Source organism: Chiloscyllium punctatum, chromosome 20, assembly GCF_047496795.1.
Source record: "Chiloscyllium punctatum isolate Juve2018m chromosome 20, sChiPun1.3, whole genome shotgun sequence".
Lineage (NCBI taxonomy): Eukaryota > Metazoa > Chordata > Chondrichthyes > Orectolobiformes > Hemiscylliidae > Chiloscyllium > Chiloscyllium punctatum.
In genome coordinates this window covers 13,985,372-14,009,339 of record NC_092758.1, presented here as the reverse complement: position 1 = coordinate 14,009,339, position 23,968 = coordinate 13,985,372, and the positions used below count along the sequence as shown (strand labels likewise).

The following is a 23,968-nucleotide window of genomic DNA, read 5'->3' as shown; positions in this document are numbered from 1 at the left end:
CTTTGGGCTGTGCCATGTTTCCCAGTAACTCACTGGTAATAACGAGAGGTTTTCCTGCTGGAAAACTATCTTCCGATGATTCGGAGCATGGGAGAGATTGCTGTACAGCATCTCTCACAGCTGTCCCACTCTCTGACACGGTGGAATGTGGTCATTGTTGTTAGGTTGGGAACTCTAGCAGCTCCAATACAAACCAGAAGAAAGGATCATGCCAATGGCCAACTCATATTAACCACTGAACATTGGTGAGAATGGCCCTTGAATTTAATTCTCATCTGATCACCCCCAGTGATTGTGACTGGAAACCTTTCTTATCTCGTGAGCATCGCTGACCAGGTTGGCATTTACTGATTTGAGAAGGGGTGGCACAACTCAATGCTAGGCCCTTGCAGAAGGTGAACCAGGGTCGAATATAGTGGGTGAATGGGATCCCATCAAGGGATGGGCAGTAAACGGTGGCCAAGCCAGGGACACCCTCACCCAGTGAATCAATTTTTTAAAAAATCATCCCTGCTCCTGATAGCTGCCCTGCTCCAAGGAAAGGAAGTCCCACCTCCAAGAGCTGCTGGCCACCCTCTGGGCTCAGCAGCGCCACCAAGAGCAAAGCCCATTTCTGGGACTGCAGCCAATCCCAGACATTAAGGAATCTGCAGCTGGATGCGAGTGGTTCCCAGAGGATTCACGGCCAGGTCTGGACATGGTTCCAGGAAGAAGCAGGTGGGATGGGAACTAGGTGCACAGGTCTGCGGTGAGGGGGGAGGTGAGAGAGGTCAGGTCTTGAAGGGGGAGGGTTGATCAATGGAGCCCCCTTTCCTGTCATTCCTGTCCAAAGCCAGAACAGGCTCACTGGCTCCAGTATCTCTGTTAACTGATGATGCTATTTCTGGTCAGTATGATTCAGTGTCTCAGCTGTTTGATTCACCCTGTAACACGTCCACCTGCTCTCACTGAGTGAGTTAGACAGACCCAGGCTTGATGCAGTGGCTCAACCTGTTGCTCCATCTCAAACAAGGAGCAAACTGGTGAGAACCTTGGCACAGCTACTACACAGTGGAGCCCCACTGATGTTGACTATGAGATCCTAGGGTCTGGTTTTCTGTTCCTTTCCCTGTTACTTATCTGAATTTGTCTGAAAGAAGGAGTTCAAGTTGGGTGGGGTGGGCTCTCAATGGAGGATTTGTTTAAGGCCTAACATTCACCATTGGAGCATCGTCTCACTGAGGGGTCAGAGCTGCCAACGTCACCCCCTCCCCTTGAGTCTTTTTCATAATCAGCTGAATGAGGTGGGCAAAAGACACTGTGGCATTTTGCTGACTCTCTTCCTTATCTTGACTTTCAGCGAGTGCCCATTCCACTGAGAGGGAGGCCTTGATGTCAGAGCTGAAGATCCTGAGTCACCTGGGGCAGCACACACACGTTGTCAACCTTCTGGGAGCCTGTACTCTCGGAGGTGAGAGATGACCATCCGTGTTCCTACAAGTGAGGTTCATGCACAGCAACACACAACTTGCAGTAATGTAACACTTAGTTAAAAACAATCCCAAGGTGCTTTACAGGAGCGTTATCAAACAGAATTTAGCACTAACTAACATTAATTAGTCATTAATAAAGCTAATAAGCTACTAGTACAGTTGAACAAAAGTTCAGTCAAAGAGAATTAAGAACAAATGTTGGGTTATGGCTACTGTTGTGGAGGGAGGGGTGAGGAGGCTTGGTGTTGGGTGTCAGGGGGTTGGCAATGAAGGGACAGGAGTTGGCGGTGAGGGGTTTGCAGGGGGTTGGCAGTGAAGGGGTGCAGGGTGAGGGGGACTGCAGGGGTTTGGAGTTTGGGGGATGCAGGGGTTTGGTGGTAAGGGGTGGGCGGGGTTTGGCAGTGAGAGGTGTGGAGGTTGGCAGTGAGAGATGCAGGGGTTGGCGATGAGGGAGGTGCAGTGGGTTGGCAGTGAGGGGGGTGCAGTAGGTTGGTGGTGAGGGTGGTGTAGGTGGTTGGTGGTGAGGGGGTGCAGGTGGTTGGTGGTGAGGGGGTGCAGGTGGTTGGTGGTGAGTGGTGGTGCAGGTGGTTGGCAGTGAGGGAGGTGCAGGTGGTTGGCGGTGAGGGGGGTGCAGTGGGTTGGCAGTGAGGGGGGTGCAGGTGGTTGGTGGTGAGGGGGGTGCAGGTGATTGGTGGTGAGGGGATGCAGGTGATTGGTGAGGGGTGGTGCAGGTGGTTGGTGAGGGGTGGTGCAGGTGGTTGGCGGTGAGGGGGTGCAGGTGATTGGTGAGGGGTGGTGCAGGTGGTTGGTGAGGGGTGGTGCAGGTGGTTGGCGGTGAGGGGTGGTGCAGGTGGTTGGTGAGGGGTGGTGCAGGTGGTTGGCAGTGAGGGGTGGGCAGAGCTTGGCTGTGAGGGGTGGGCAGAGGTTGGCTGTGAGGGGGTGTGGGGGGTTGGTGAAGAGGCTGCGGAGTTGGTGGTGAGGAGTGGGGGGGGGTTGAATGTTTCCTTTTCTAATCATGTTCCTCACTGGTTGAAATAATTTTTATTTTAACCAGATTGGGGATATAGTCAATTATATCGGTCTCATTCCACATGAGGTTCAAAATTAAGAACTGGCGAGTCCAGTTTGTTAACAACATAAAATAGTTTATTAGCAAAAACAAACTTAATCAAACAAAGATGCTAGGGTTACTAATATACTAATCCAAAATGTTCATCAATAACCCTATACACAGAGGAACTTTGATTGTCCGAACAACATGGGGAGGGAGTATTTTGTTCGGATAATCGAATGTTCAGATAATCGAATGTTTGGATAATCGAATGTTCGGATAATCGAATGCTGGATAATCGAGGTTTCTCTGGTGTATATATAAAACTGAGAAGTGGAAGAGAGAGAGGGAAAGAGCAATGTGCTGATCAAAATCTGTTTTGTCCCAACCCCAAACGTGGCATCGAGACCTGTTCCTGAAAGTTTTCCCGGCTGTACGACTCTATTCAAGCTCCCTGCTATTTGCGGGAACAATATTGTACTCGGTGCTTTTTCCTGACCAAGATGTTCTTTTTTTAAAAGGATACATTAAATGGGTCCATGTAATCTTTCTAAGATTCATATTTAGATCACAGTTTTGCATAAAGCTGGAAAGTTTCAGAAGGTAAGATTTAACTTCAGATTTCAGCACAGTCAGTGCGTTACCTTTATATTAGCCAAGTTGAGGAGGTAGGTTTTGTGGACAGACTAAAACAAAAGACAGAGTGAAGAAAGGAATCTGAGTGCCTAAGGGATTGGGGGAGCAGAAGACATGGCCACCAGGGATGAAGAGATGAAATTCAGATGTTCAAAATGTCAGAATCGGATTTTGAAGGGTCCATGGACGAAGGCTCAGAAATATGGAGAGACAAGGTCATATGGAGGGAATTAACTATGAATATTTGAATTGTCACACTGTGATCTGGGAGTCAGTTTGAGTCAGTGGGCTCAATCCTCACAGTTTGGCAGGATTTGGCATGATACAAGCCGGAAAGCAAGTGTTGGAATTTCTGCAGGCAATTCTACTGTGGTCGTCACTCTCCTTTAACGGGATTTTCCTTTTTAACTGTAGGCCCAGTTCTTGTCATCACGGAATACTGTTGCTATGGTGATTTATTGAACTTCCTGAAGAACAAGGCCCAGTACCTGACCTGGAACGATGCCCTGAATGATTATAAGAACTTCATGCACAGCAAAAAGCCGCTAAGGTAGAGGCTGTTGACATCTTCAAAGTCATGCTGTTGGCCTGTCTCTAAAACCAGTCTCAGATAACCACCACGTTCCTCAGCTCTGTCCCAGTGATTCCTAAATCTCCATGAGGGCTAACTCCAGTCCAAAGTAGCCCTGCTGTGACCTTTCCAAGCTGTTTCTTATACCCCTAGCAGAACTGCAGGAGTAACCTAAGTATTGGGTTAGGCCCTCCCTCTCTTCAGTCTTTCATACCTTGAGAGCTGTCCTCTGTGTTTAGCAGTAACAAGTGCAACTCTCCTCAGAGATTCTTTCACTTGCTTCTCCAAACCTACAATACAATACATTCTTTCTAAGGTCACTGATACTTCAAAATTACCCTGGAGATTTAGGGAATTGGATATTGCTTTCCCGGTCACGGTGCAAGACAAGAAAAGATAAATTGACCGGGCTTGAAAGGAAAGTAATGTTTTGCCCATTTAAACAGTTTTGTCCATGAGCTGTAACACCATTGGGAAAGACTTGGGCTGCTGGATCCAAGTATCTGATCGATTTTGGGTAAGTGGGACAACACCAAAATGGATAGATCTAGTAACCAATGATGGGAGAGTCTGGGAGAAAGGGTGTGGGGCAGATGAGGCAGGTCACCATGTGACAAAACCTCCAGAGCTATATAGAACCAAAGTTGACAACCTGTGCTCTTCCTCTTTCCCCCTATACTATGTATCCAAACAAAGTCTCACCTCACTTGTTCCTTCCTTTAATCAGTTCTCTACCCTCCTATGACTTCTAAGGATATGAAAACCAAGCTTTACATTTTCACTCTTCATCCAGTTTCAACTGGGACATTGTCGTGAGCTAAACTGATTTAACAGACTCGCCTTGTCTTCCCCACAGTGACTGCACAGAGGGTTATCTGCCCATGAGACCCAGGTTGTCCAGTATGAGCCCAATGATTTCTCAAACAGATTCCTTAACTATTGAAGGTAAGCATGAAACTGTCATTGTCAATCTTTTTAAGATAAATATTCAGCCTGGGGCCAGCAGTGTCTCTGACAAAAGATGACGTTCACTGCCCAACCCCTGATTTCCCTGCGATGATGGTCAGTCAAAAGCATTGTAAATGGGTTTAATACAATGGAATCACTTCCTGGACTTCTTCAGAGAGAAGTTAACAGTCACCTGGGAGTCGTATAGACAACAACATTGAGACCGGATGGAATCTCTCTCTCAACCCAACCCTATTCCACTGTTCAACTGGAGATTTGTCTGATGAGACCATTGTTGATTCAGGACCTATGCCTTCTGACATTGTTCACCTCAACATTTTGAGTTACGTTGTGAAAGGAATTTTTAAAAATGTCTGTATAAGATTGGGATGTGGCTAGCATTGTTGCCTTATCACTTATAGGTCTTCAACCAAAAGGTTATGAAGCAAAATGTATCCACCTTCTCACTGGTGCCCCCTCTAACTAGACCATGTTCTTTAAACAGAAGATGATGACCCGTTGCCATTGAACATAGAGGACCTTCTGAGCTTCTCCTACCAAGTCGCTACTGGGATGGATTTCCTGTCCTCCAGAAATGTGAGTACAGATTGAGGAAGGCATTGGCTGGGATTAACACTTTCTTAATTTAAGTGTGGGGGTGGGAATCTTTAGGAACAAGACAATTCTTCACTGGTAGCAGCAGGAAGGCCACCCATGAGTTTTCCCGTCCAGAACTTGGTTGGTGGGCAAGAGACAGGTATCTCTCTGGTTGTAACCCAAATGATGACTTGCTGTTTCTGCCCCCTTCCCTGCTTCTTTTAATGAAGAGAAAGCCTTGTCCTGAGTTTGGAGCCGGTGCGTTACTGAGCCACATACACCTCCTCGGGCACAGGTTCAATTCCCTGGTCTGGGTTTAGCCAGTGGTCAGTGGAGTGGCTACTCTCCATTAGTGGAGAGGCTACACTTGGGCTCAGGATCCTCAAGGAGAAAGTGAGGACTGCAGATGCTGGAGATCAGAGCTGATAATGTGATGCTGGAAAAGCGCAGCAGGTCAGGCTTGTTCAGGAGAACAAGCCCTCCTGAAGAAGGGCTCATGCCCGAAACGTCGATTCTCCTGCTCCTTGGATGCTGCCTGACCTGCTGTGCTTTTCCAGCATCACACTTTCAGCTCAGGATCCTCAGGCTACATATTAGGAAAGGTTGCTTCATGGTTCCTATCCCATAATCTTCCCTGAAACCTCCATGTCCTTTCTGCCATGACGGTACGGCAAGAAGGTGGATAAATGGATTGAGGGATATGGGGACGTTGAGAAATGGGGTTGAGGTCTATGTTCTGGGATTTCAGCCTGAGAGGGGGAAGTGACTCTGAGAGTCGAACACTCTCTTCCTGATGCTAAAAATGGGAAATGTCTGACTCTCTGACTGGGAAATTGACTTGTGAAGCCCTGGTCTGAAACGATGGTGTCGAGTTATTGGGCATCTTGCCTCCTTGGGAGAGAATGAATAGTTTCTGGGGTTTTCATTCCAGTGCATTCACCGTGACCTGGCCGCCAGAAATGTCTTACTGACCAAGGGGCGGATCGCCAAGATTTGCGACTTTGGGTTGGCAAGAGACATCATGAATGACTCCAACTACGTAGTCAAAGGCAACGTGAGTTTAACAGAAACAAAGGGTCTGATGGGAACCAACTCCATGGGTTAGTGTGTCTCATTGTGTGGTACACAGTCACACACAGCTAATGTCCCAAATCCCAACCCTGCTTCTTTCTGCTAATCCTCAAGAAGTGATCACTACTGACTAAGTTGCCATTCATTACCCTAGTTGCTCCTTACGTCTAATTGGTACAGAGACACCCACAATCAAGTTAAGAAGGTGAATTCCAGGATTTTGACCCAGCAGTATTGAAAGAATAGTTGCAGCATATTTTGAACTCAGGAAAATGCATGATTTCAATGGGTGACAAGATGGTTCAGTGGTTAGCACTGTTGCCTCACAGCGCCAGGGATACAGATTCAATTCCAGCCTCAGGCAACTGTCTGTGTGGAGTTTGCACATTGTCTGTGTGCGTTTGCTCTGGCATCCCACACTTCAACGATGTGCAACTTAGATGAATTGGCCATGCTAAATTGCCCATAGTGCTCAGCGATGTGTAGGTTAGGTGCATTAGTCAGGGGTAAACGTAGAGTAGGGGAATTGCTCTGGGTGGATTACTCTTTGGAGGGTCGGTCTGGACTTGTTGGGCTGAAGGGCATGTTTCCACACTGTCGGGATTCTATGGAACATGGTGTGTTCCCATATGTCTGCTGTCATTATTCAGATGGAAGTCACAGGTTTCTCCAGGCTGCTCACAGATGATAGAGGAAGGTGCATTAATTTATTTCTTTTTGTTTATTCATGGGATCTGAGCATCACTGGCCAGGCCAGCAGGTATCGTCCATCCCGAATTGTTCATTAGAAATTAGGGTTTACCCATTCCTAGTTAAGAATTAACCACATTGCCGGGGGTCTAGAGTCACATGTAGGCCAGGCCAAGTAAGGACAGCAGATTTCTTCCCTAAAGGGAATTCATGAACAAGTGGGTTTTTAGAACAATTGACAACATTTTCATGGTCAAATTTAGGCTCTTAATTGCAGACCTTTTTTTATTAAATTCAAATTCCACCATCCGCCATGGGATTTCAAACCTGGGTCTTCAGAATATTACATTACTAGTCTAGTGATAATACCACTCGGCCCCCACCTTCCCTTAAGTAAACATTAATGACTCTGGAATAGGGGTCATTAGCCACAGCCAGCTTCTCAGCCAAAGCCCAATGGGTGGTACACCTTCCTGAGTCAGAGGCCATTGGGTTCACATTTATTTGAAATCCAGGCTGGCATTGCCATTGTGCTATAGAGGGAGGACAGCACAGTTCCAGGTGCTACCTTTTGGTTAGCACTGCTGCCATACAGCACCAGGGACCCAGGTTCGATTCCTAGCCTGTGTGGAGTTTGCACATTCTCCCCATGTCTGCGTGGGTTTCCTCCGGGTGCTCTGGTTTCCTCCCAGAGTCCAAAGTTGTGCAGGTCAGGTGAATTGACCATGCTAAATTGCCCATAGTGTGAGGTGCATTAGTCAGGGTAAATGTGTCTGGGTGGGTTACTCTTCAGAGGGTCGGTGTTGGCTTGTTGGGCCGAAGGGCCTGTTTTCACACTGTAGAGAATCTAATCTAATCTATTCTAAAACTGAGTGCCAGGCTCCATTGTCAGGTAGACAGAAAGGATCACACATCACAATTGGAAAAACCAAGGAGTTCAGGCCAGTGAGACAACTCAAAACTGACATTGCCATAAAAGACCCGATTATCAGGTCAAGAGCACTTTGCTGTTTGTGGGATCTTGATGTGCTTCCTACATTGCCATAGCGACTAGATTTCAAAAGCAATTCATTGGCTGTGAAGCATTTTTTGGCTGGGCCTGATGTTATGATGTACAATTTTGAAATTAAATTCCTTTCCTTCTGTTTTGAGCCTCATCAAAGGGGCACAGGCTCAAACTTAAATAAAAATCAAAAGAACTGCAGATGCTGTAAATCAGAAACAAAAACAGAAAAGCTCTGCAGGTCTGGCAGCATCTTTGGAGAGAAATCAGAGTTAACGTTTCAGATCGAATGATTCAGTTCTGAGGAAGGGTGACCGGACCTGAAATGCTAACTCTGATTTCTCTCCGCAGGGGCTGCCAGACCTGCTGAGCTTTTCCAGCAATTTCTGTTTTTGTCTGTGAGTAAATATAATCAGAGTTATTGTAAAAATGTGGCACAGTTGGGATTTATAAGAGTTAGTGTGAGCATCACAATGACCTTCACGAAGATCTGATGGAATCATCAAATATATTAAAAAAAACAGTCGATAGGGAAAATAGAATCCCATATTCAAGGCATCATTCTCTCTGAACACAGATGATGTCTTTAAGACTGTAATCTATTCTCTGGAGGTCATTTGCCCTGCCTAAGTTTCTAATATCACTGACTTTCAATGTCTGTGCTGCACAGGCAGTTAAATAGAGGGTCAGCTGTGATCACACTGAATGATGGAGCATGTTTGATGGACCAAATGACCCACTTCAGTCTTTCAGCCTTGTTCTTCCATCTTGGGTGTTACGGTCTGGTTATCATAAACTAAAATCGCCTCCTGTTTGCTCTTTCAGGCACGACTCCCAGTGAAATGGATGGCCCCAGAGAGTATCTTTGATTGTGTTTACACAGTGCAGAGTGACGTCTGGTCTTACGGCATCCTGCTCTGGGAAATCTTCTCATTGGGTAACACGGCTGTTCATTTGTTGACAAGTCAATATTCCTCCCGTCTCCTTGTCAACTTGCCATGGATAGTTTGGGCAACTGTCACCCATTATAAATAGTCCCCTGTAAATACTGACACCCCCCCCAGGGACCCCCCCCCCCCCTGTAAATACTGACACAGCCCCCAGGGACCCCCCTGTAAATACTGACACAGCCCCCAGGGACCCCCCTGTAAATACACACACACTCCCCAGTGACCCCCCCCTGTAAATACACACACACCCCCCAGGGACTCCCCTGTAAATACACACACACTCCCCAGTGACCCCCCCCTGTAAATACACACACACCCCCCAGGGACCCCCCCTGTAAATACTGACACACCCCCCAGGGACTCCCCTGTAAATACACACACACTCCCCAGTGACCCCCCCTGTAAATACACACACACCCCCCAGGGACCCCCCCCTGTAAATACACACACACCCCCCAGTGACCCCCCTGTAAATACTGACACACCCCCCAGGGAACCCCCTGTAAATACACAGACACTCTCCAGGGACCCCCCTGTAAATACACACACACCCCCCAGGGACCCCCCCTGTAAATACACACACACCCCCCAGGGACCCCCCTGTAAATACTGACACACCACCCAGGGACCCCCCCTGTAAATACACACCCACTCCCCAGGGATCTCCCTATAAATACTGACACACTCCCAAGTGACCCCCCTACAAATACACACACACTCCCCAGGGACCCCCTGTAAATACACACACACGAACAGTCCCCAGGGACCCCCCTGTAAATACACACACAGTCCCCAGAGACCCCCCTATAAATACACACACACTCCCCAGGGACCCCCCCTGTAAATACACACCCACTCCCCAGGGACCCCCCTGTAAATACACACACACTCCCCAGGGACCCCCCCTGTAAATACACACCCACTCCCCAGGGATCTCCCTATAAATACTGACACACTCCCCAGTGACCCCCCTACAAATACACATACACTCCCCAGGGAGCCCCCTTCTAAATACACACACACTCCCCAGGGACCCCCTGTAAATACACACACTCCCCAGGGATCCCCCCTTCTAAATACACACACACTCCCCCGGGACCTCCCTGTAAATACACACACACTCCCCAGGGACCCCCTGTAAATATACACACACTCCCCAGGGAACCTCCTGTAAATATACACACACTCCCCAGGGACCCCCCTGTAAATACACATACAATCCCCAGGTACCCCCTGTAAATACACACACACTCCCATTGACCCCCTGTTAATACACACACTCCCCAGGGACCCCCCTGTAAATACACACCCACTCCCCAGGGATCTCCCTATAAATACTGACACACTCCCCAGTGACCCCCCTACAAATACACATACACTCCCCAGGGAGCCCCCTTCTAAATACACACACACTCCCCAGGGACCCCCTGTAAATACACACACTCCCCAGGGATCCCCCCTTCTAAATACACACACACTCCCCCGGGACCTCCCTGTAAATACACACACACTCCCCAGCGACCCCCCCTGTAAATACACACACACTCGCCAAGGCCCCCCCCCCCGCTAAATACTAACCCATTCCCAACATCTCGCAGGTGATACAGACACACTCCCAGGATTCCGACCTAAATACTGACGGTGAAAATGTACTTGTGCTGCAGGTTCGAGTCCTTATCCTGGAATTCCTGTGGACAGTAGGTTCTACAAACTGATAAGAAGTGGATTCCAGATGGACAGGCCGAGTTCTGCGACTCCAGAATTGTAAGAGTCTTCTGCCATTGTGCAATCTTCCTTTCGGATAACAAGAAAAGGATTGAATTTATCATTCTTTTCATTCAGTGATTGTTATCATCTTGAGTCTGCTCAACAAATGGATAACTAATTGTTTAACTCTTAACTATCCTTTGGTACAGTCCAGAAAGTTGCTCAGTTATTTGAAACTTGTTTTAAGTGAAAGATGAGTGTTAAAATACAGTGAATTTTAAACAAATGATGCTTTGTTTAACATATCATCTGAAAGATGATGCTGTCCATGTCCCATTCCAGGGACTGCAACATGAAATCCAGACTAACTCATCAGTGCTGGAAATCCAGGCAAATGGGACTAGTTTAGTTTGGGAAACCTGATTTTTGACTCTATAGCTTGTGAGTGCTACAGGAATGAAAGCATTGCTTTTTAGTTGGAAGCAAAGGATCCTGTGACATCTCTTTGACTCGGTGTGTCCTGGCCAATGCTTAAGGTGGCATGGTGGCTCAGTGGTTAGCACTGCTGTCTCACAGTGCCAGGGACCCAGGTTCAATTCCACTCTTGGGTGACTGTCTGTGTGGAGTTTGCACGTTCTCCCCCTGTCTGTGTGGGTTTCCTCCCACAATCCAAAGGTGTGCAGGTTAGGTGGTTTGGCCATGCTAAATTGCTCATAGTGTTTAGGGATGTGCAGGCTAGAGGGAATAGCCCTGGGAAATTCAGAGATAGGGCTGGTTGTTGACGCTCTTCAGAGGGTCAGTGTGGGCTGAATAGGCTGCTTCCACGTTGTAGGGATTCTATGATAGAGAGCAACATTCACTCAGTACTTCACTGGAGTGTCAACCTGACTCCCCGCTGAATGCTCTAGACTGAGCCAATGTTGCGAGACTTATCCAGGTTTTGCATAATGGATTAAGGTCAAGTCCTGAGGGTAAAAGGGACTTGAAGTCATGAACGTTAAGATGAACATCTTGGTGTAAAACTACCCAGACTTGCACATGACCTTTGACCTCTGTTCCTAATAGGTATGACATCATGACGAAATGCTGGAGTCTTGAGCCCACAGATCGGCCGACCTTTGATCAGATTGTGAAGCTGATTAATAAACAGGGTGTATTCACAGAGCAGGTGAGTGGGATTGAACTGTGAATTTATTGAAATCCTGCATGGAAGAGATCAAAGGTCCTGATCAGAGATTAGCCAATTTTTTTGGGTGGTGGAGGGGGGGAAATGAATGAAACACTGTCCATAAATGTGCAGTGGCTTCTCCCAGGATAAGTGTCACTCTAATATTGTAAAGCAGTCAAGTCAGCCCAGTGTATGTTGTAGGAAACTGATGAGCGGGAGTTAGAACAAGCTGGATCAATACAGAGGATATAAGTAACATGCAAGAAACCTCTTTAAACCAGGAAGTGGAAAAGAGGGAGGAACTCAAGACAATCGCAGTCAGCAGAGAAGAGGGATTTAGCAAACTGTTGAGTGGGTAAATATCAGGAAAATAGTGTACAAAGTGGGAAAATTTTGGCAGGGAGACTGAAAAAGATGCACTTTATCTAAATGGTGGAAGATTGCAAAGCTCTGAAATGTCAGAGAGATCTGGGAGTCTGCAAAAAGTGATTGTGCAAGTACAGGAAGTAATTGGAAAAGCTCAAACTACATTATCATTTATTACAAGGGGAATTGAATACTAGAGTGGGAAGGTGATGTTTCAATTGTAAAAAGCACTGGGAGACCATGTCTGGAGTACTGTGTACAGTGTTAGCTTCTTGACTCAAGGAATGGGGGCAGCACGGTGGCTCAGTGGTTAGCACTGCTGCCTCACAGCACCAGGGACCCAGGTTCAATTCCAGCCTTGGGCGACTGTCTGTGTGGCGTTTGCACATTCTCCCCGTGTCTGCGTGGGTTTCCTCCGGGTGCTCCGGTTTCCTCCCACAGTCCAAAGATGTGCAGTTCAGGTGAATTGGCTATGCTTAATTGCCCATAGTGTGAGGTGCATTAGGCAGAGGGAAATGGGTCTGGGGGAGGGGTTAACTCTTCAGCAGGTCGGTGTGGACTTGTTGGGCCAAAGGGCCAGTTTCCACACTGTAGGGAATCTAATCTAATCAAATCAATACTGAACAATGTGAATCCACCAGAAGCAGTTCAGGATTTTGTTTGTGAGGCAAGGTCGGACAGGATCGGGTTGTAAATGGAGTTTATAGCAAGAGGTTTTGATTGAAATACTTGTGTAAGATTCTCATGAGTCTTGGCAGGGTAAATATGGAAGAGATACTTCACCTTGGAGGAGAATTTAGAACTAGTTTTAAAAATAAGAAGTCACCCATTGAAGGCAGAGAGATGGAGGAGTTATTTTTCTGAGGGTTATGACTCCTTCCCAAGAGGTGGTGGAATTAGTCTTTGAATATTTTTAAGTAAGTGCTAGATATATTCTTGGTAAGCAAAGGGGTGAAAGGTTATCAGAGATAGATGGGAATGTGGATTTGGGGTTCCAGTCAGATCAGCCATGATCTTATTGAAAGGTAGAGCAGGTCAAGGGGCTGCTCCTAATTTGTATTTTTGAATGAACGTTCATGGACCAAGGACGATAGGATCTTTCACAACATCAGGAGGCCAGCCTTAGATACGTTCCTGAGGAAGAGCTTATGCCCAACATTGACTCTCTTGCTCTTCGGATGCTGTCTGACCTGCTGTGTTTTTCCAGCACCACCCTTTTCGACTCTGATTCTCCAGCATTTGCCTTCCTCACTTTCTCCGAGCCTTAGATACAAGAGTGCTATCCAATGATCCATGGCTAATTTTGTCAGGAAGCAGCAGTAGTGAGGTTGCTTTTAAACTCTTCCAGACTGGAGCTTCAAGCCTGAGATTGGGTTCATCCTCAACGTCAACAGTAAAGACTCAGGAAGGAGTCCTATATCTAATCCAGAGGGACATTAGAGTGTGAAAAAATGTTAGAAAGAAACAAGGCTCCTTCTTAATGTCCTTTTTGTTCTATTTTCTTCTAGCCTGTGTTTCTGCTTCTGATGTTGTGTGTCTCTATATTTTTAGGATTACACCAATCTGCCTGTAGAGTGCAAGCCTCCGGAATCTCCAACCTTCCAGTCTCCAGATCAGCGGAACTGTGAGATGGTTGACGAAACTGTGTTACTGATCAATCCTTACAGCAAGATCTGAAAGCTAGACCAATACAATCACCTGCGCGACAAAGTTAAACTGATTAAACTGTGGTCATCTCTCATTCTTAAAGGAGAAATCACACAACACCAGGTTACAGTCCAACAGGTTTATTTGGAAGTACTAGCTTTCAGAGCGCTGCTCCTTCATCAAGTAACTAGTGGGGCAGATTCATAAGACACAGAATTTATAGCAAAAGATCACAGTGTCATGCAATTCAAATGATATATTGAACAAACCTAGATTGCTGCTAAGTCTGTCATCTTTTGGAATGGGTTGCAGCTTTCGGTCCATCAATATGTAAATCCTAGAAGTTCTTTTAAGTCACATTCTCGAGATAACTTAAGGTTTATAAAAAAGGTAACATCTCAGCTCAGACAATGTATGAAAGGTGTGAGGTTAGACTCTGTCCGTATCCCAATCTTGAGTCATACTGGTTCTATTTGTAAAGTAGGAATTTGAAAAAATGTTACATAGATTGACTGCCTGCATTGACAGCCTGCAGTTTGTGTGCTTTTTGAGCAAAAATAGAATGTATCTGCAAATATAATTCTGCAAACTTAAATTCACTCCATAGACATATGTGTGTGTGCGTGCGTGCATGAGAGAGAGTGAGAGTGTGTGCGTGTGACTGTGAGCGTGCGTGAGAGAGTATGTGTTTGTATGTGTACGTGAGTGTGAGTCAACACAGGCAGTCAACACCAACACCTCTATATCTTTAAGGAGACTTCTTCAAACTGCTGTTCCTAAGACTTTTTGCCTTTTAATTCTATTTACCTCGATGTTTTCACACCATTTTCTGATTGAATTGTTGCAGATTTATTTCTACAAGCAGAAGGGATTCATTTGATGGGTAGTCTGTTCAATTGAAGGAATAATCAGGTAGATATTTGAGGGAGAGAGGGTACCTTTTGAAAATAACCTGGTGGTGTGTGTTAATTTTTGTGTTCTCAAAAAGTGCTCTTTCATTACTGCTGAGCATTTTCAAAACTTGAAACATGTAATGGAAAATAGCAAGGGCATTATTGGGCCTGGGGTCCATGAGATTGTAGCTAAATCCCAGGCTGACTTTACATATTAAAAGCATATGTTGCATTAAAAGAGACTCTGGGAGAAAGGGCCATTCTTTGCGGTACAGGTACCATAGACCTGCAGGTAGAATACACCTGGATTCAACATTTTCACTAACACTGCTTATGCCATGCAGTAACTTTGAACTTTTGTATTAACTTTTATGTAAACTTTATTTTTCAACTGCTTTCAAAATGTTCAGTGAGAATTGGACTTCATTTTATTTTTAAACTGGGAATACTGCTTGAAAAAGTTATACTCGACAATTAATTTGCTAATTTTGGAATACTGACACTTAGCTTCTGAAATAGGGAAAAGGAATGCCATGGGGTTAAGATGAGGAGGTAGCAGAGATTAAACTGATAAATTACTGGATTTATGGGTGTGCGAGCCATGTCAATCCAACCTGCCCTCATAATTTAACCCTTTTAGCCCCAGTATAATTTTAATGAAATGGTGCCACAATATTACAATCAAATGGAAGCAAGTGCATATAGTCTCAGTGAGATGTTCACTCTCTTCCTTCTTCCCAATTGCTACGACGACTGCTATAGTGTGAGCAGAAAGCCTGATGCAGAAGGGTATGTGAAGCATCCTCAGAACAAATTGTTTTCAAATCAATCCTAAAAGAAATGTAGAGACATAGAAAATATAGAAACATAGAAAATAGCTACAGGAGTAGGCCAATTGACCCTTCAAGCCTATACCAGTATTCAATGTGATCATGGCTGATCATGCAATTTCAGTATCCTAATCCCGCTTTCTCCCCATATCCCCGCCCCCTTTAGCTGCAAGGGCCACATCCCACACCCTCTTGAATATATCTAATGACATATTCAACAGCTTCCTGTGGGAAAGAATTCTGCAAGTCCACAACTTTCTGAGTGAAAAAATTCTTCCCCACCTCAGTCCTGAGTGGCGTACACAAATGTAGTCACAAAATAATTTCCATGGACCGGAAGATTTGGGATTAGGTCCCACAGATACCGGAAATGTGTCACATGTTTGAACCGGTTGATTAAAAATAATGTTGAGAATCCTTCCATGCAGAAGGAAGCATTTGGCCCATCAAGCCTGTGCCAGCCCTTTGGAAGAGTTAGTCAGTTTGTTACAATCACCCCATGCTACTTCTCTGTTTCCTCTCAGAAAATCTCGGGTGGGAAGGGACGAGACTTGTTTTTACACAGCAACTCACTGCCATCTGATTGTCATTGGCATTTATTGTGAGGGAGTGGAATATAAAAGGAGGGATGTCTTGTTGCTGTTGGTGGGATCACAATGGTAATATTGTGTACAAATTCATTCTCTTTATTGGAATAAGGGTATACTCGCATTAGAAGGAGTTCGGAGAAGACTCACTCACCCCATTCCTTGGATGAAGGGATTATCTTTGAAGAACATTCAAACTGGTTAAGCCTATATCCACTGGAGTAAAGAAGGCTGAGCAGTGATCACATTGAAACATGAAAGACCTTGTGGGGACTGTATAGAGTGGATACTGGAAGGACATTTCCTCTCAAGGGGGAGACTAAAACTGGGGGACACAATTTAAGAATAAGAGGTCTCCTCTTTAAGACTGAAAATGAGGAGAAATAGTTTCCTTTAGCAGGTTGTTAGATAGAAAAATTTGCTTCCACAGATGGTAGTGGGTAGCTGGATCGCTAAGCTTAGAGTCATAGAGTCATTGAGATGTACGGCATGGAAACAGACCCTTCGGTCCAACCCGTCCATGCCGACCAGATATCTCAACCCAATCTAGTCGCACCTGCCAGCACCCGACCCCTATCCATCTAAACCCTTCTTATTCATATACCCATCCAAGTGTCTTTTAAATGTTGTAATTGTACCAGCCTCCACCACTTCCTCTGGCAGCTCATTCTATACACGTACCATCCTCTGTGTGAAAAGGTTGCCCCGTAGGTCTCTTTTATATCTTTCCCCTCTCACCCTAAACTTATGCCCTCTAGTTCTGGATTCCCCTACCCCAGGGAAAAGACTTTGCCTATTTACCCTATCCATGCCCCTCATGATTTTATCAACCTCTATAAGGTCACTCCTCAGTCTCCGATGCTCCAGGGAAAACAGCCCCAGCCTGTTCAGCCTCTCCCTATACTCAAATCCTCCAATCCTGGCAACATCCTTGCAAATCTTTTCTGAACCCTTTCAAATTTCCGATAGGAAGGAGACCAGAATTGCATAAAATATTCCAACAGTAGCCTAACCAATGTCCTGTACAGCCGCAACATGACCTCCCAACTCCTGTACTCAATACTCTGACCAATAAGTGAAAGCATTTAATAACTAGAAGTTTGATAGACAAAGGAGTCAAGGGTTATGGGATGCAGACAGGAAAAGGGAGCTGAGATCACAGACAGATCAGCCATGGTTTTATCGAACACTGGAGCACTCTGACATGTCTACTTCTGTTCCTTAATCCTACATTCCAATATTCAGCATTTCTGCTGGAATAGGCACTGGAAGCAGTGAAAGCATGAAATAAATAATTGAAAAGGAATCTATTTGCTGGGCTGTGCAGGAAGAACAGCTGAAGGCAATTCAGTCCATTGAGCCATTTAATACAATAAGATTAGATTAGGTTAGATTCCCTACAGTGTGGAAACAGGCCCTTCGGCCCAATCAGTCCACACCGACCCTCCGAAGAGTAACCCACCCAGGCCCATTTCCCTCTGACTAATACGCCTAACACTATGGGCAAGTTAGCATGGCCAATTCAGCTGGCCTGCACATCTTTGGACTGTGGGAGGAAACCGGAGCAAACCCACGCAGACACGGGGAGAATGTGCAAACTCCGAACAGACAGTCGCCTCAGGCTGGAATTGAACCTGGGACCCTAGTGCTGTGAGGTAGCAGTGCTAACCACTGAGCCACCGTGCTGAGCCAATCAGCCAATCTTGGCTGATTGAGTACTTCAGTGTTTTTTCACTTACGATATCCCCACAAAACGTCAGAGATAAATTCTTGACTCCAGTCAGCCCCTACTTTAAATATACTTGAAGATGGATGTAGGTTTGCTCGCTGAGCTGGAAGGTTCAGTTACAGACGTTTCGTCACCCTACTAGGTAACATCCTCAGTGGGCCTCCAGCCGAAACATCTGGAAATGCTCCTTCCAGCTCAGCGAGCAAACCTACATTCAGAACCTCAACCCGAATGATAAACCTTCTCAAAACTTGCTAATACTTGAAGATTGAGCTTTAAGAGGCATTTATGCTGACACATAAACTGGCCCCAACAGCTTTCTGTGGGAGAGGATTGTAGAGGTTTACAGCTCTCTGAGTGGAGAAATTCCTCCTCATCTTAGTCCTGAATAACAGGATTAGGACCATATGCAGGCAGACAGGATTAGCTTAGAGTGGCATCATAGTCAGCACAGACATAGTGGGCCGAAGGGCCTGTTCCTGTGCTGTAATGTTCTATGTTTCACAGGCCTCTCATGTAGAGAATTTCAAAAACTCTCAGTAAAAAATGCTTCTTTCATTTCAGTCCTAAGTGGTATCTGTGATCTTTTAAAATTTTGCCCGTAGTTCTAGGGGACCCACCTGAACAGAAGACACATCTTAGCTGCTTCTGCCCTGGTCTATCACTTTAAGGATGTTTCAATGAGATCACCTCATCCTTTGAAACTCTAGAGAATACAGGCCCTGTTTGCCCGATTTCTCTTCACAGGACAATCACACAATCCTGGGAACATCTGGTGAGCCTTTGTTGCACTCTCTCCATAGCAATAATACCTTTCCTGAGGGAAGGCCAAACCTGTATGTACTACTCCCAGTGCAGTCAAACCAAACTCCAAAACAAGTAAAGCTAGACTTCACCGCCCGTCCAATAACATCTTCTTGAAATTAAGGTCTCCTAATGGCTTGTTACACATTAGCCTTCAGTGGCTTATCAGGAAGAGCATGTGCGTCCTCTTGTACATCCACACGTTTCAACCCTCAGCTTTTAAGAAATACTCTACACATATGAATCTCCTACTACAGTGGCTAACCTCACATTATTCCAGATTATATTCCATCTGTCCATTCACTTAGCCTGTCCAAATTCTTTTGAAACCCCTTTGCACCTTCCTTACAACACAAGTTCCTTCTTAGCTTTATATCTGCACATTTTGGAAATGTTACATTTAGTCCCCACCTCCAAATCATTGATATATATTCTGAACAGCCGGGGTCCAAGTACTTTTCCTTGCATTCCCCCATTAGTCACAGTCTGCCAACATGAGAATGACCCATTTATTCCCACTGTTTTCCGTCTGTTGGACAAACATTAATCTATAGGAGAACGTGAGGACTGCAGATGCCAGAGATCAGAATCGAGAGAGTGGTGCTGGAAAAGCACAGCGGGCCAGGCAGCGTCCGAGCAGCAGGAGAATCGACGTTTAGGGCATAAGCCCTTTATCAGGATGAAGGACTTATGCCCAAAACTTTGATTGTCCTGCTCCTTGGATGCTGTTTGATCGGCTGTGCTTTTCCAGCACCACACTCTTGAAACATTAATCCATGTTGCTACATTACCTCCTATCCCTTGTGCTTTAATTGCACTAACAACCTCCTGTAGGAGAACAGTCCCATAGATTTCTCAGCATGTTAGCAGCACTGTGAATTACTAAAACCTTACCGGGGAATCTAATTTCTTATTTGAAGAGGTAGATTTGGATTCCCCGCAAAAAAAAAACCACTTCCTTATGGAACGACCTCCCATTCCTCACTGTGCCTTCTGAGACCATGTCCTACTGCATTCAGAAGACTGCATTTCATCACCAGCACAGTTTCACCTCTTTAGCTGCTCTGAACTGACTACTTACCCCAACGGCTGTAACAGACTTCCACTGTTTCCAGGCTTTTCTTTAGCCGATTACCAGCTCTCTGGAGGAAAGCTCCCTTCACAATCCAGAAATTGGCCTTAGGGATAGTCTTTGCTTACATTTGACTAATATCTGGATCCTTTTAACTGCTTTGAGTGACCTGTTCAATAACCTTGACTTGTTCTGAGTAAGCTTTTGAAAGCTTTATAACAAGTCTCATCCTGTGGCAGGTTTGAATGTAATTAATGATTTGGAACAGTTAAAGGCAGAATCCCTTGGAATTGTGACTCTATAGTTCCTGAATGTTACCATTTTCAGATTGATGGCTTACATTGTACAAATTTAAAATTCACACAACACCAGGTTTATTTGGAAGCACTAGCTTTCGGAGCGCTGCTCCTTCATCAGGTGGTTGTGGAATATAAGGTCATAAGACACAGAATTCTAAGGAGCAGCGCTCCAAAAGCTATGGCTTCCAAATAAACTGTTGGACTATAAACTCAAGTTGTGTGATTTTTAACTTTGCTCCCCCCAGTCCAACACTGGTATCTCCAAATCATTGTACAAAGTGCACACAAAAAATGTAGTTTCCATCACAAATGTAACTGGTTTAACTAGTGTAACCAACTAAAAAGCAAAAACAGAAATTGCTAGAGAAACTCAGCAGGTCTGTGAAGAGAAAGCAGAGTTACTGCTTCCAGTCCAATGACTGAATGTTTTTGTTTGTTTCAAATCTTCCATATTCTCGGTTCCCGGTTTTATTTCAGTACATATTACTATTGAGTGTCAATTTATATAACCTTTCCAGTGCATTAAACATTGCGACTAAACTCTAACATCATTGCAATATATATATGTGTTTTATATTTTAAATAAACGTTCATTATTTTTTCTTGTTTCACTGTGTTTTTCTTTCAATTCTTCACTTTGCCCTAATTTTCCTAGCTCCTTCCCTGAAGGCATGAGTTAAACACTAGAGTAAATTCCTGGGATGTCAGTGCCTTTGGCAAGGCCAGAATTGACTGCCCATCCCTATATTTCCTTAAAGCTCCCAAAATCTTCATCCAGATCATCATTTAAAAAGGTGAAGAATGAAAGCCTTAACACTAACCTCAGCCAGGATCATCGACCAGTATTCCCAGACTTCATGGGATCTGGTCCCTGAAGATTTCCAATGTCTACAAATTTCACTGGCCTTCAACAATAACTGAAGACAATTGCAAATTATCGCTTTCATGCAAATCTGACCAGGTCCATCCCAATGTACCCACTAAAATTCCGTTGATGTGCATTTGTACAGTTTTATTTTCACTGAATGGTGCACTTAACTCTATTGCAGGGTTACACAATAGAGTTATTAACCTTGAATCAGGTCAACTCAGCAGGTCCAGACTGTTGCACAGTCAAACATGGATGGAACTAGATGGTAACATTGATCCTTACCCATTCAGCCAATTTCATGGAATATTATTGGAAAAGGAATGAGTTGCTAGAGATTTTCATCTTGCATTCATCAGGACAAATGCAAAAATGCCAAATTTCAAACCATCACAATAATTTATAATAGAGGAGAAAAAGATGCTGATCGGTCGATGAGTTGGCCCCCACTGACCATGAAGAAAGCAACGGGAAATTATAGTGTCCCCAAGGTCCTAGATATATCAAAGGAAGTGCAGTTTAAATAATAACCTCTGTTTATCAGTGAATGAGTCCATATTAATGGATATATGTCACATGAAGAGAATATAAATCACATTACAAAACTGATTTCTTAATTTTCCCTGTGACACCCCAGATTGTTTATCAGATATTATCCAATTCTGGATCTTGGAGAAAAATTGCTGGTGGAATCCTCAACCAATCCCTTGTTAGATCCACCTCGTAAGAACAAAAGAATAAAGAAAGAAGTTGTGAGGAGGTACAAAGAGTCTCCGAAAGGTTATTAATTGTTCAGCAAATGAACTAAAGCTTCACAGATGAGCTTTATGTGAGAACACGGAAAGTTTTCCACTTTTACGGGAGGAATAGAGAAGCAGAATATTAATCAAATGGGGAGAGATTGTTAAAAGTATCAGTATGACAGGACCCAGTTTTTAAGTAAATAAATTAGCTTCTAGCCACATGACCTTACATTAAAGACATATCAGAAATGACTTCCAGACTACTCTGACCCCTTGACATCATGGTGGCCCACAAACTGACCAACACACTTAAACAGTGACTAATGAACCTAAAGGATCCATTAGATACCATCAGCAAAACTAACGTCATTTATAAGATACCGTGTAAGAACTGTAAAAAACACTACATCGGACATAATAGCAGGAAACTAGCCACCAGGATACATGAACACCAACTGGCCAACAAAAGACACGACCCACTATCACTAGTTTCCATACATACAGACCAAAGAAGGACACCACTTTGACTGGAGCAACACACACATCCTAGGACAGGCGAAACACAGACACGCATGAGAATTGTTAGAAGTATGGCATTCTAACCAGAACTCCATCAACAAACACATCGATTTAGATCCCATCTACCTTCCCTTGAGAAAAAGAACTGGAAATGACATCACCCACTTTCAGAAACCAAGACCTATAAATAGAGAGGGAGGACATACCAGCAGCGCTTCACTGGAGACTCTCAGTGATGATGTTACCGAGTCATGATGATGAAACGTCTGAAAACAAACCTTCCAGCTCAGTGAGCTAACTTACATACTTACCATCAACCTGAGCTACAAATCTTCTCAAAAATGGCAGACCCAGTTGTCTTTGTACATGAATCATAGAAGGTCAGCACACAGAACAGAAAATATATAATTAGGAAAGTGTAATGACTCCCTGGGGTAACTGGAATTCAGACTGCACATTCTCAGAGTTGCTGCAAATTTGAAGGTTTGAGTAAACAACCAAATTTCCCAACTTTACTAACGTGTCTAATTCAGCTTACAAGAAAATGCACACTAGCTACTTTTATTATGAACAAGAAAATACATATTTGTTATAATCAAAATGCTCTAACCAATGGCAAGAAAGAAACATGATTGCTAACTGTACATCTTACGCTGTACCCCTTTTAAGAAAATTCACACACACATACAAACAGATGCTTAAACAGACAAGACACAAACATTATGGGAGGAGAAACAACAGTGAGGTCAGACAGCAGTCCAGAGTATAGGGGTGGATCAGTTCCTTTTCTTCAGTTACCTACTAATTCCTTTTGACTTTCTGATGAGGACACAAATTATTAATGTTTCACTCATTGGTTGAAAATTTACCTTTGAAGGTGTTTCTCACGTTTGTTTTTCCCTTCATGATGGGAGTTTACAGAGAGAGGATGGGTAGTTAGCTGCTCAGAATGTACTTACACTTCATTCACAGAAGGGAGTAAGAGAATGGGGGTGGGGGGGGGTGGGGGTGTAGAAGGAGAGAGAGATTTCTGCTCTTCCTTTTTCACAGGTGAGATTTTTCTGCTGTTTTATCTAAACAGTAACCTGGAGCCACTCCAGTCAAGACATTGTTGCTATGTTCTGATGCTCGTTGAAAAAAAACAGGGGAAAGTCTATCACTGGGCAAAGCTCAATTGTACACACACTCATGGAGCTAAGGTGCATACTATTTACCTCCACAAATTGAATAAGGCAACATTGTAAACACAACTCACAATAAGATTCAGTAATTTATTTCTTAAAACTGCAACATATTATTCCACTGTGTCTTGATTTAAAGCAGTATGTTACCCATTTTGTTTGGTGCACAATCCAAAGAATTAAAGTGGCCTTTCCAACCCTCCAAGCTTAGGAGAGATGCTACAGTCAAGAAAGCACATCAACGCCTCTATTTCCTCTGAAGGCTAAAGAACTTTGGCATGTCCACAATGACTCTTACCATTTTTTCTCGATGCACCATAGAAGGAATCCTAACTGGACGCATCACAGCTTGGTACAGCAACTGCTCCTCCCAAGACTGTAAGAAATTACAGAGAGTTGTGAATGCAGCCCAGTCCATCATGGAAACCAATCCTCCTTCCATGGACTCCACCTACACTTCCTGCTGCCTGGGGAAAACAGCCAACATCATCAAAGACCCCTCCAAACCAGTTCTACTCTCTCCTACCCTCTTCCATCAGGCAAATCATACAAAAGTTTGCAAACAT

General features: G+C 44.6%; 1 protein-coding gene across 1 annotated transcript in view; it reads left to right on the top strand.

Annotated features, from left to right (window-relative positions):
- LOC140491907 (mast/stem cell growth factor receptor Kit-like) overlaps positions 1 to 20,692 on the top strand; it is a 70,569-nt gene extending 49,877 nt beyond the window's left edge. The window contains exons 11-19 of the mRNA XM_072590360.1: positions 1,340 to 1,450; positions 3,574 to 3,709; positions 4,587 to 4,675; positions 5,184 to 5,275; positions 6,207 to 6,329; positions 8,865 to 8,976; positions 10,654 to 10,753; positions 11,762 to 11,864; positions 13,782 to 20,692. Of these exons, the coding sequence (XP_072446461.1) occupies positions 1,340 to 1,450; positions 3,574 to 3,709; positions 4,587 to 4,675; positions 5,184 to 5,275; positions 6,207 to 6,329; positions 8,865 to 8,976; positions 10,654 to 10,753; positions 11,762 to 11,864; positions 13,782 to 13,907 (992 nt within the window). The 3' untranslated portion in view covers positions 13,908 to 20,692. The remainder of the gene's footprint in view (positions 1 to 1,339; positions 1,451 to 3,573; positions 3,710 to 4,586; positions 4,676 to 5,183; positions 5,276 to 6,206; positions 6,330 to 8,864; positions 8,977 to 10,653; positions 10,754 to 11,761; positions 11,865 to 13,781) is intronic.
- The last annotated feature ends 3,276 nt before the right edge of the window (positions 20,693 to 23,968 follow it).